The sequence below is a fragment of the Carcharhinus amblyrhynchos genome, chromosome 12 (assembly GCF_965287045.1).
Source record: "Carcharhinus amblyrhynchos chromosome 12, sCarAmb.v2.hapA, whole genome shotgun sequence".
In the NCBI taxonomy this organism is placed as follows: Eukaryota; Metazoa; Chordata; class Chondrichthyes; order Carcharhiniformes; family Carcharhinidae; genus Carcharhinus; species Carcharhinus amblyrhynchos.
The window spans coordinates 30,399,894-30,412,912 of record NC_137335.1 but is presented as its reverse complement, the minus strand read 5'-3'; the positions used below and the strand labels follow the sequence as shown (position 1 = coordinate 30,412,912).

Here is a 13,019-nt window from a genome sequence, read left to right as displayed (position 1 = left end):
TCAAAGGGCCAGATGGCCTACTCCTGCTCCTAGTTCTTATATGAGGAGAAGTTAAGTTGGTTAGGATTATATTCATTGGGGTTTAAAAGAGTGACATGGGATCTCATAGAAACTTATAAAATTCTAACAGAATTAGACAGGGTAGATTCAGAAAGAATGTTTTCAGTTGCGGGGGAGCCCAGAACAAGGGATCATAGTTTGAGGGTAAGAGGTAAACCTTTTAGAAATGAGGTGAGGAGAAATTTCTTCACCCAGAGGGTGGTGAGTGTGTGAAATTCACGACCACAGAATGTAGTTGAGGCCAAAACATTGTCTGATTTCAAAAACAAATTAGATATAGATCTAGAGGCTAAAGGGGTCAAGGGGTATGAGGGGAAGGGGTTGATCAGGATATTGAATTCAATGATTAGCCATGATCAAAATGAATTGTGGAGTAGGCTCAAAAGGGGCCGAATAGCCTATTCCTGCTTCTAGTTTCTATGTATCCAACAGATACCGCAAATTAATCTCTGCACTACTTTAGTGAAGACATTCGTTCAAAATAAAAGGCTTGACATATTAATGGAAAAAAAATCAAATGAATAAATTAAACTTTTACACCTATTATTCCACCATATAATTTAAAACACCATGAAAACAAATCAGCAGAATTTGAACCGAATGAGCAAAGTCTGATGTTTTTCAATATAACCACGATCAATTCAAAAAGGCAAGATCTTCAAAATTTTCATTTAATGAATATATTTACCTGTGCTCCACGATCATTGACCAGCTCAACTGACCACCTCCCTTCATACTGAATCCACACAAAAATACCTCCATCAGCATCACACGTTGCAAGTTTCTGAAATGGTTCATTCCATCGCACGAGTATCACCTAAATACAAATCAGCAAAAGTTAAGTATATAATGAATTAGAACAATGGGGAAGAAAATTAACTATGCTCAGTTGCAAGAACCATAAAAGGATAAAACAAAAATGAAGGGACATGATTGAAGAATTTAAAATTCTGAAATCCCAGCAAGTTAACTTTTAATACAGCACATCTTCATATCTGGAAATCATATTTTGTAAATAGATGCAAAATAACTAAGCATTTCTTAAACGTGTTCAAAAAATGTGCTTGACCAGTTATGCTCTTGGCCCATCTAGGAAGGAGGTATAACTGGATCTGGTTTCCAGAGGAATAAGGTAGGCCATGTAGGGCAGAAACACTTGGTGAGAGAGAGAATATTATTGCAGAAGATTTAGATCAGCAATAGAAATGAATAAGGAACAATCCAAAGTAGAAATTCTAAATCAGAAGATCATTAACTTCAATGGGATGGGAGGGGATCTAATCTACCAGGAAAAACTGTAATGGAACATTGCTCAGTTTAATCTATGGGCTGTCAACTGGTGAAAAAGATGTAGAGGAGTCAATTTGCACAGAGGTCCAAGAATTACAGAAGAGTTATAATGGGGGACTTTAATTATCCAAATATAGACTGGGATAATAAGTAATATAAAGGACAGAGTGTGACTGGAGTGTGTTGAGGAAATTTTCTACAACAGTATGTTTTCAGTCCAAACAAACCTTTGTTGATCACAACCGAAAAAGGCAGCACTGCTAGAAGATCTAGTTCTTGGGAATGAGAAATGTATGAAGTCACAATAGGACAGCACCTAGGGACAATTATCATTGTAAAATACGACTTGAGTTGCCTATTGTAAAGGGTAAGGGACAGTCCAGAGTAAAAACTTGGGGAAAGCCAACTTCAACCAGATAAGAATTAATCTGACCCAGACGAATAGGAATCAAAAGTTGGCAAACAAAACTGTAACTGGACAGAGGAGATAGTTTGGGCACAGTCATGATGAATTCCCATAAATGGGAACAATTTATGGTAAACAAACCCAGAGCTCCCTGGATGACAAAGAGATAAAAACTGAGATGAAGAAGAAAGTGTACATGTGACACAGGACAAGTAGATGATACCACGTAGAACCAAGCTGAATAATGAAGATTATGAGGGGAATTGACAAAGTAAATACGAGAAGTAAAGAGGCTGTGTGAAACAGCTAACTTTTTTTCATTTATGGGATGTGGGTGTCGCTGGTTAGGGCAGCATTTATTGCCCATCCTTAAATATAAAAGTGCATCTATTACAAGACTATGCTCCTTCATTTTTGGAAATCTGATTGTTCAATTTTCAACTTACTGGAAATTTTGCAGTTTGAAATGAGACAAAACAAACCACTTAAAAATGCAAAGCCACCTTCTAAACTGAAGTTGATAAACAAACAAACTTTCAGGGACCCATCAAAACTCAGCACTAAGGAAGACTCGTTAAATGCAAAATGCTGGATATTGAAACAATCACTGCCACAGATAGGCCTATCCAAAAAAACCTAACAAAATACACAATGGATGAAGTGTAATAGGTCAGGTTACAGCCACTACAAAAAAGACTACGAGAATTGCAGGGATTGTGCCAGAGGACTGGAGAGTGGTGAATTTTGTTCCTCTCTTCAAGAAAGGAAATAGGAATGACCTGGTAATTATAGGCCAGTTAGTCTCACTTCGGTGGTTGGTAAGTTAATGGAAAGGGTCCTGAGAGATACGATTTATGGCCATTTGGAAAGGTGCAGCTTAATCCGGGATAGTCAGCACAGTTTCGTGAAGGGTAAGTCCTGCCTCTCAAATTTGACTGAATTCTTTGAGGAGGTAATTATGTGTGTAGACGAAGGTAGAGCAGTTGGTGTCATATACATGGATTTTAGTAAGACACTTGATAAGGTTCCCCATGGTGGGCTCATGAAGAAAGTAAGGAGGTGTGGGATAGAAGGAAATTTGGCCGATTCGATAAGTAACTGGCTGTCTCATAAGTCATGACGTGGGTATGCCGGCGTTGGACTGGCGAAAACACAGTAAAAAGTCTGACAACACCAGGTTTTAGTCCAACTTATTTATTTGATAATATACTCGCAAGCTTTCGGGGTTAGCCCCTTCGTCAGGTGAATGGAGAGTTCTGGCCTCAGACAGAGCATATAAAGCACAGACAGTTTAGAGATTACTGATTAGAATGCGAATCCTTACACCTAACCTGCTGTTCAAGACCTGAAGTGGCTGATAATGTGAGTGGAAGGAGCACTGATCACAGTTTAAAGAGATGTGTATTGTCTCCAGACAGTACAGTAAGTGAGGTTTTGCAAACCCAGGCAAGTCACATGTGTGCGGTCATGAGGACGGTCTCAACAGGGATCTTGGGTTCATGTCGCACTATCTGTAACCCCCGTGACTTGCCTGGGTTTGCAAAACCTCACTTACTGTACTGTCTGGAGACAATACACATCTCTTTAAACCGTGATCAGTGCTCCTTCCACTCACATTATCAGCCACTTCAGGTCTTGAACAGCAGGTTAGGTGTAAGGATTCGCATTCTAATCAGTAATCTCTAAACTGTCTGTGCTTTATATGCTCTGTCTGAGGCCAGAACTCTCCATTCACCTGACGAAGGGGCTAACCCCGAAAGCTTGCGAGTATATTATCAAATAAATAGGTTGGACTAAAACCTGGTGTTGTCAGACTTTTTACTGTCTCATATAAGACAGAGGGTGGTGGTGGAGGGAAAATTTTCAGACTGGAGACCAAATTTCCTTCTATCCCAGTATACCAGAGGGATCAGTGCTGGGTCCTCTGCTATTTGTGATTTTTATCAATGACTTGGAAGAGGGGGCTAAAGGGTGAGTTAGTAAATTTGCTGATGACACCAAGATTGGTGGAGTAGTGGATGAGACGGAGGGCTCTTGTAGGCTGCAAATAGACATTAATAGGATGCAGAGCTGGGCAGAAAAGTGGCAGATGGAGTTTAACCCTAGTAAGTGCGAGGTGATTCATTTTGATAGGACAAACTTGAATGCGGATTACAGGGTCAATGGCAGGGTTCTGAGGAATGTGGAAGAACAGAGAGATCTTGGGGCTCATAACCACAGATCTCTGAAGGTTGCCACTCAAGTGGAGAAGGCTTAGTGTGTTAGCGTTTATTAACGGGGTTTGAGTTTAAGAGCCGTGGGGTTATGCTGAAACTATACTGAACCTTGGTGAGATCACATTTGGAATATTGTGTTCAGTTCTGGTCACCTCACTATAAGAAGGATGCAGAAACATTGGAGAAAGTGCAGAGGAGATTTACCAGGATGCTGCCTGGTTTGGAGGGTAGGTCTTATGAGGAAAGGTTGAGGGAGCTGGGGCTTTTCCCTTTAGAACAGAGGAGGATGAGAGGTGACTTAATAGAGGTTTATAAAATGACGAGGGAGATAGCTAGAGTGGACGTGCAGAGACTATTTCCTTGGGTGGATGTAGCTGTTACTAGGGGCATAACTATAAGGTTCATGGTGAGAGATATAGGAGGGATGTCCGAAGTAGATTCTTTACTCAGAAAGTGGTTGGGGTGTGGAATGCACTGCCTGCTGTGATAGTGGAGTTGGACACTTTAGGAACTTTCAAGTGGCTACTGGATAGGCACATGGAGCACACCAGGATGATAGGGAGTGGGACAGCTTGATCTTGCGTTTGGACATAGTTTGGCACAACATCGAGGGCCGAAGGCACACTGTGCTGTACTGTTCTATGTTCTATTAAAGACTTTGGTAAAAGAGGCAGCTTGAAGGCTCTCTCCCTCCCGCTCTCTCTTTTCGAAGAAGTGTATTCCTTCATCCAAAAACAACCTTACCAGCTAATTAAAATCTTGTAATATTATCTTGTCTTCTGAAACTCATCACATTGATAAAACCAAGCTAGTTGCAAGGTTTAAAAATCTATGCCTCCAGGTCAAAGGAAACTTAAACTATATTTTATTAATGTTAATTGGAGTCTAACTTCTCTTATTTATGATCTGTGTGTGTGTCATATTCTTATAATTTTCTCACAGGTTTAGTGGATCACAAATTTGCTCTAACTCAAGAAACCCTACTTTGATCAGCTCCTTATTGCTCATTATATAAATACATTTTGATTTGGAAAATATACATGCTCATGAAAAAGAAACTTAAACTTTTTTGAGAGCAACCAAGGAGGGTGAATCAAGGGGAGCCAGTTCACTCTTTTTCAACTGGTCATTACAAATCCAAAAGTCTATTATAAGCACGTAAATAGTTTGGTAAGAGGAGTGAAGCCAATTGGGGACCAAAAAGGGGAATTACACAGGGAGGCTGACATATGAATATTTCACATCTGCACTCTTTCTAGTTTAGTAATATCCTTAAATTGAATTCTACAAAAACAACCTAAAACTATTGAGAGCACACCAGTTAAGGGTTATTCTCCAATCATGATTTTCCAATTAGAACTAGAAAATTACCATTTTGATTTCATTTGATTTATTGGGATGCAGTGAAAAGCATTGTTTCTTGTGCTGTACAGACAAAACATACCATTCATAGAGTACGTAGGCAAAAAGAAAGGAAAGGGTGGAGAATGTAGTGTTGTAGTCATTGCTAGGGTATGGAGAAAGATCAACGGAATACAAGGTGGCAGTGGTTAGCACTGCTGCCTCACCACTCCAAGGGCCTGGGTTTGATTCCAGCTTGGGTCACTGTTTGTGTGGAGCTTGCACATTCTTCCCATGTCTGTGTGGTCTCCTCTGGGTGCTCCGGTTTCCTCCCACAGTCCAAAGATGTGCGGCTTAGGTGCATTGGCTATGCTAAATTGCCCCTCAGTCTCTCAGGATGTGTAGGTAAGAGGGATTAGAGAGGTAAATATGTGTGCATTGGTGGGATTGTTGTCAGTGTAGAACCAATGGGCTGAATGGCGTCCTTCTGCATTGTATGGTTATGATTCTATGATTCATTCAAAAGTCTGATGGCAACAAGGAAGAAGCTGTTCTTGACTCAACTGGTCCATGACCTCAGACTTTTGGGTGGAGAGAGCGAGAGGCAGGGAGGTGAAGAGAGCAAGAGGTAGGGGGCAGAGAGAGCGAGAGGCGGGGAGGGCGGACAAAAGGGGAAACATGGGGACGGAGAGAAAGGGAGACGTGGGGGATGATATGTATATGACAAACTTGTTAGTCTCGTAGAGATAAGAAGGTTGCTGGGATGTCAGACTTTAGAGCAAGATAAAATGATCAGATTTATTCAAGTAGAGAAGCAAGCATAAATAGTAGCCAAAGATGTGAAAATGCATTCACAGCCTATTCAAAGGAATTTCAATGACAGATTGTAGGTATGTTTAAACATATTATCAGTGAGGCTGAGGTCTTTTCATGTGTAAAAGATGGAAGTGGCAAAGATATTCAAATCTTGAGAAATGCCAGAACCAATCAGTCCTTAAATGTCTGGAATAGGGATATTTATGGTCTGGAGGGGATTCTGCAATAATTTTAATAAAGGGAATTCACAGAAAAACAAAGAATTCCAGAGTCAGGCAAATTTGAAAAGAAGCTTGAAGTTTGGTGAAGCAATTGTAAAAGTAGTGGAGTAATTGCCTCTTTCAGGGGTTCAATTTATTCGAGGAAATTATATCGCTGAGTCACACATGTTGGCAATACCTAGTGTAGTTGAACCACCTTTGGAAAAGCAATCCACAGAAGTGTTGCAGTTGGAACATCCATGTTTGTTTCCTAACTGTGCGTTAACAAGATTGCAGATGCACAACTTGAGGCAGGAGGAGGGGGGGTCTAGAAGACAGGGCACATAAACTGAATTGCAATTAGCCTACACTATCTTTGATAAGGTTGTTCAGAAGAGAGACTGTATGAGAATGAAGCTGAAGTGTTCGGCTCAAGTAAATTATACAGATACAGCTTAGAAATCCAAAGATAAAGCAAATATATGAAACAGACTCAGAAACAGAGGCAAAGTGTCTACATGGTCTGTGTCCCTCTATTCCCTGCCTATTATGCTCGAACAAGACTTGTTCACCACACAGGACCTTCAACCGATGCTATTCACTAAATACATTGATGACATTTTCTTCCTTTGGACTCATGATGAACAATCACTGAAACAACTATATGATGATATCAACAAGTTCCATCCCACCATCAGATTCACCATGGACTATTCTCCGGAATTGGTTGCATTCTTCGACACACGCATCTCCATTAAGGACGGTCACCTCAGCATCTCACTGTACCACAAGCCCACGGATAACCTCACAATGTTCCACTTCTCCAGCTTCCATCCTAAACACATTAAAGAAGCCATCCCCTACGGACAAGCCCTCTGTATACACAGGATCTGCTCAGACGAGGAGGATCGCAACAGACACCTCCAGATGCTGAAAGATACCCTCATAAGAGCAGGATATGGCGCTCGATTCACTGATCGACAGTTCCGACGTGCCACAGCGAAAAACCGCACCAAACTCCTCAGAAGGCAAACACGGGACACGGTGGACAGAGTACCCTTCGTTGTCCAGTACTTCCCCGGTGCGGAGAAGCTACGACATCTTCTCCAGAGTCTTCAACATATCATTGATGAAGACGAGCATCTCGCCAAGGCCGTCCCCACACCCCCATTTCTTGCCTTCAAACAACCACACAACCTCAAACAGACCATTGTCCGCAGCAAACTATCCAGCCTTCAGGAGAACAGTGACCATGAAACCACACAACCCTGCCACAGCAATCTCTGCAAGACATGCCGGATCATCAACACGGATGACATCATATCACGTGAGAACACCATCCACCAGGTACACGGTACATATTCTTGCAACTCGGTCAATGTTGTCTACCTGATACGCTGCAGGAAAGGATGTCCCGAGGCATGGTACATTGGGGAGACCATGCAGAAGCTACGACAACAGATGATTGAACACCGCTCGACAATCACGAGGCAAGACTGTTCTCTTTCTACTGGCGAACACTTTAGCGCTCACAGGCATTCGGCCTCTGATCTTCGGGTAAATGTTCTCCAAGGCTGCCTTCATGACATATGACAGCACAGAGTCGCTGAGCAGAAACTGATAGCCAAGTTCCACACACGAGGAAGCCTCAACCGGGATCTTGGATTCATGTAATTCTATTTGTAACCCCTGTGACTTGCCTGGGCTTGCAACATCTCACTTACTGTCCTGTCTGGAGACAGTAAACATCTCTTTAACCTATGCTTAATGCTACCTCCACTCACATTGTCTGCACCTTTAAGACTTGATTAGCTGTAAAGACTCGCATTCTAATCAGTATTCTGTAAACTGAGTGTGTGCCTTTATATGCTCTGTTTGTGATCAGAGCTCCCCACTCACCTGACGAAGGGGCAAAGCCCCGAAAGCTACTGGCGTTTGCTACCAAATAAACCTGTTGGACTTTAACCTAGTGTTGTGAGACTTCTGTGTTTACCCCAGTTCAACGCCAACATCTCCACATTATTCATGTATCTGTCAAGATGTTTCTTAAACATTGCTATTGTATTTGCTTCCACCACTTCCTCTGGGAGCACATTTCAGGCACTTACCATCCTCAGTGTAAAAAAACTTGCCCCTCACATCTCCTTTAACCTTTCCCCTTTTTACCTTAAACATACATTCCCTAGTAATTGACATTTCTACCCTGGAAAAAAGACTAACTATCCATTCTATTCACGTCTCATAATTTTGTAAACTTCCATCAGGTCACCACTCAGTCTCCGATGTTCAAGTGAAAATAAACCAAGTTTGTCCAATCTCTCCTCATAGCTAATACCCTCCAAACCAGGCAACATTCTGGTAAATATTTTCTGTACCCTCCCTAAAGTTTCTACAATCTTTTGGCAATGTGGCAACCAGAACTCATGCCTCACTATTCTAAATGAGGCCTTAATTTCTACATAGCGGCAATATGACTTGCCAATTTTTATACTCTATGCCTCAACCGATGAAGGTAAGCATGCCATATACCTTCCTGACTTCTTATCCACTTGTGTTGCCACATTCAGGGAACTGTGTACCTATATGCCTAGATCCCTCGGTATGTTAATGTTTCTAAGGGTTCTGCCATTTACTGTATACTTCCCTCTTGCATTATATTGTCTGGAATATTATCTTAAGGATATCGTATTAATGAGGAAGCAGCAATGACTTCATATTCAGGGGATGAGAAGTGAACCGAAATGTATCAGGTAGTAATACCATTTAGATACAGGGAAGATATTCTGTGAGTAGCTCATGATGTATAAAGAAGTAGTCAGGTTCTGTCAAATATATCACATCACTGGGCAGCACAGCAGCCAGTGGTTAGCACTGCTGCTTCACAGCTCCAGGGACCTGGGTTCAATTCCTGGCTTGGGTCACCGTGTGGAGTTTGCACATTCTCCTCATGTCTACATGGATTTCCTCCAGGTGCTCCGGTTTCCTCCTACAGTCCAAAGATGCGCAGGTTAGGTTGATTGGACATGTTAAAAATTGCCTTTAGTGTCCTGAGATGCGTAGGTTAGAGGAATTAGTGGGTACAGATGGAGGGATATGGGGGTAGGGCCTGTGTGGGATTGTGGTCGGTGCAGAATAAATGGGCCGAATGGCCTCTTTCTGTACTGTAGGGTTTCTATGACTCTGTGAGTGATAGGCAAACCTCGTGCAGTAATAAAACTTGCAACTTTAATTCCTATTCGGGCATTTGAGGAATCTTCTACCAGAATCATTTTTGATTGTGTGGGGCCTCTCACTCAGACAAAAAGTGGAAATCAGTACTTGCTGATGGTCATGGATGTATTTACTAGATTCCCAAAAGCTCCCATTGAGAAATATTACATCAAAAACGACTGTCGAGGAAATCACCAAATCTTTTACCAGATATGGTTTATCAAAAAAAATACAGTTGGATCAAGGTTTAGATTTCACGTCACAATTGTTTAGGGAAGACATGAACAGCCGAGGATAAAGCAGTTTAAAACTGTCAGCTTATCGTCCAGAATCACAAGGGGGAGTAGAGAGATGGCATCAGACTCTAAAGACAATGATGACAGCATATACTCAGGATTGCTAAGATTGAGATAGAGGAATTCCATTCTTATCATTCCTATTAGAGTTGCATGTAATAATTCAACAAAATTTAGTCTTTTTGAATAGGTACATGGACAAGAAGTGAAAGGACCACTCAAACTAATTCAAGAGAAGCCAGTGAGTAAGAATTCAGAAACCACACTTTTGGATTATGTATTAAAGTTCAGGAAAAGATTAAATAGAGCATGTGAATGAGGGAGAGCGCATTTAACAATTTCACAGCAGAAACAGATAGGAAAGTAAAGCTTTGTACTGAGGAGAAAATGTTGGTTTGGTTGCCATTATCAGGAGAAGTGCTTCAAAAGGTTAGTCATGGCATGAATCAATTCCAGTCTCCTGGATTGCCTGAATCCACAACAATTCGCCTACCACCACTACAGTTCCACAGCAGATACCATCTCGCTGATCCTGCACTCAAGCCTGAGATACCTAGTTAACAAAGACCCCAATGTCAGTCTTCTACTTATTAACTACAGCTCAGCCTTCAATGCCATTATTCCAATGAAACTCATCTTCAAACTCCGTGGCCTGGGCCTCGGCTCCTCCCTCTGCAACTGGATCCTGAACTTCAAAACCACACACCACAATCAGTAAGGATAGGCAACAACTCTTCCTCCATGATCATCCTCAACAAGGGTGCCCCTCAAGGCTGTGTGCTGAGCCCCCTGCTGTACTTCTCATACACCTAGGACCGTGTGGCCACATTCCCCTCCGCCCTATTTTCAAGTTTGTTGATGACACCATTGTAGTGGGTCGGATCTCAAACAATGACGAGGCAGAGTACAGAAATGAGACAGAGGACCTGGTGAACTGTTGCAACGACAATAATCTCTCCCTCAATGTCAACAAAATGAAGGAGATAGACATCGACTTCAGGGAGAGTAGTGGAAAACATGCCCCTATTCCACATCAATGGGGACAAAGTGAAAATGTTTAAGAGCTTCATGTTTCCAGGTGTCCAGATTACCACCAATCTGTCTTAGTCCCCTCATGCCAACACTACAGTTAAGAAAGCCGACCAACACCTCCATTTTCTCAGAAGACTAAGGAAATTTGGCATGTCAGCTACAACTCTCACCAACTTTTACAGATGCACTACAGAACGCACTCTTTCTGGTTGTATCACAGCTTGGTGTCACTCCTGCTCTGCACAAGACTGCAAGAAACCACAAAGGATCATGAGTCTCCTGTGCTTCATTCATGACCTATCCTTACCGATTGCAGTCTGTCTGTTAGGAAGTTCAGAATCCAGTCCCAGAGGGAGAAGTCAAGCCCCAAGCTACAGAGTTTAGAGATAAGTTTCGTAGGAATAATGGGGTTGAAGGCTGAGCTGTAGTCAATAAATACAAGTGTGAATTGGTGTCTTTGTTATCTAGGAGTTCCAGGGTTGAGTGCTGAGCCAGGCAGTTGGCGTCTGCTGTGGAGGCAAGCCAATCTCCCATTCACTGGCTCCGTCTACACTTCCCACTGCTTCAGAAAAGGACCCCACACACGGCAGACATACGCTCCCTTCCACCTTCTTCCATCAGGAAAAAGTTACAAAAGTCTGAGGTCACATACCAACCAACTCAAGAACAGCTTCTTCCCTGCTGCCATCAGACTTTTGAATGGATCTATCTCACATTAAGTTGATCCTTCTCTACATTCTTGCTATGACTGTAACACTACATTCTGCATTTTCTCCTTTTCTTCTCTATTTACAGATTGCTTTGGCTCTATAGCATGCAGGAAACAATATTTTTCACTGTATACTAATACATGAGACAATAATAAATCAAAAAGCCAGGTTTGGTGGGCCTGAACTTCTGATAGAAGAAAAACCCAGGGCATGCGTCACAAAAATACGCTTGATATGGAGGATAATCAAAAACAAGTAATAGTGGTGAAGCAGATTCCGAAATTCTGAAAGCGACTTTCCTTAAATTTGATTGGATAATGAATCATAGAATCCTACAGTGCAGAAAGAGGCCCTTCGGCCCATCGAGTCTGCACCGTACACAATCCCACCCAGGCCCTAACCCCCATATCCCTACATATTATACCCACTAATCCCTCTAACCTACATATCCCTGGATATTAAGGGGCAATTTCTTAGCATGGCCAATCAACCTAACCCACACATTTTTGGACTGTGGGAGGAAACCGGAGTACCTGGAGGAAACCCAAGCAGACACAAGAAGAATGTGCAAACTCCACACAGACAGTGATCCAAGCCGGGAATTGAACCCACGGCCCTGGAGCTGTGAAGCAGCAGTGCTAACCACTGTGCTACTGTGCCACCCTGAACACCTCATGAAGAGGTGTTTAAATATTTGAATTAAATTCTGAGTTACCTTTGAGAAAAAAATTGAAAGGAGTTGAGAGAGTTCTTGTAGTTACATAGAACTTTGGGGCATAGACAAGGTAGATTGCCAACATCTTTTCCCAAAGGTAGGGGAGTCTAAAACTAGAAGACATAGGTTTAACTTGAATAGACGACATACAAAAGGGTCCAGAGGGACTAATTTTTCACTTAGAGGGTTGGAACGAGTTGCCAGAGACAGTAATAGAGGTGGGTACAATTTTGTCTTTTCAAAAGCATTTAGACAGTTTAGATGGGTATAAAGGGATATGGGCCAAATGCAGGCAATTGGGACTAGCTTAGTGGTAAAAACTGGGCAGTATGGACAGGTTGGGCTGAAGGGCCTGTTCTCATGCTTTAAGTCTCTATGACTCTAACTAATGATGGGGATAAATTGGGAAAAACTAATGTTGCCATATATGACAAAGCTGTGGGAAATCCTGTTCCAATTAAGCAACATCCTTTAAGATGGAATCCAGTAAAATTGTCCTAAATGCAAAATGACATTGAATTCATGCTCAAAAATGACATTCTTGAATTGAGTTGCAGTAACTAGTGTTAATGCTTCTAAGCGTTCTGCCATTCATTCACTTTCCTCCTGCTTTAGATTTTGATGGTACTGAAGTTAGATGGACTGTGTGTGGATTATCGAAAGATGAATACATGGTGACCTATTCATACCCTATTCCATGTTTGGAAGGCTGCATTGCAAAAGCAGG

At 41.9% G+C, this 13,019-nt stretch overlaps 1 protein-coding gene across 3 annotated transcripts in view; it reads right to left on the bottom strand.

Moving 5' to 3' along the window:
* The window catches only part of tulp4a (TUB like protein 4a), a 378,343-nt gene that overhangs the window by 282,071 nt on the left and 83,253 nt on the right, over positions 1-13,019 (bottom strand). For all 3 annotated transcript variants that reach the window (XR_013888258.1, XR_013888259.1, XM_080200309.1), the window contains exon 2: positions 749-877. Coding sequence is in view for 1 of the 3 variants with exons in the window: in XM_080200309.1 (XP_080056435.1) it covers positions 749-877 (129 nt within the window). In the remaining 2 variants the exon portion in view is untranslated. The remainder of the gene's footprint in view (positions 1-748; positions 878-13,019) is intronic.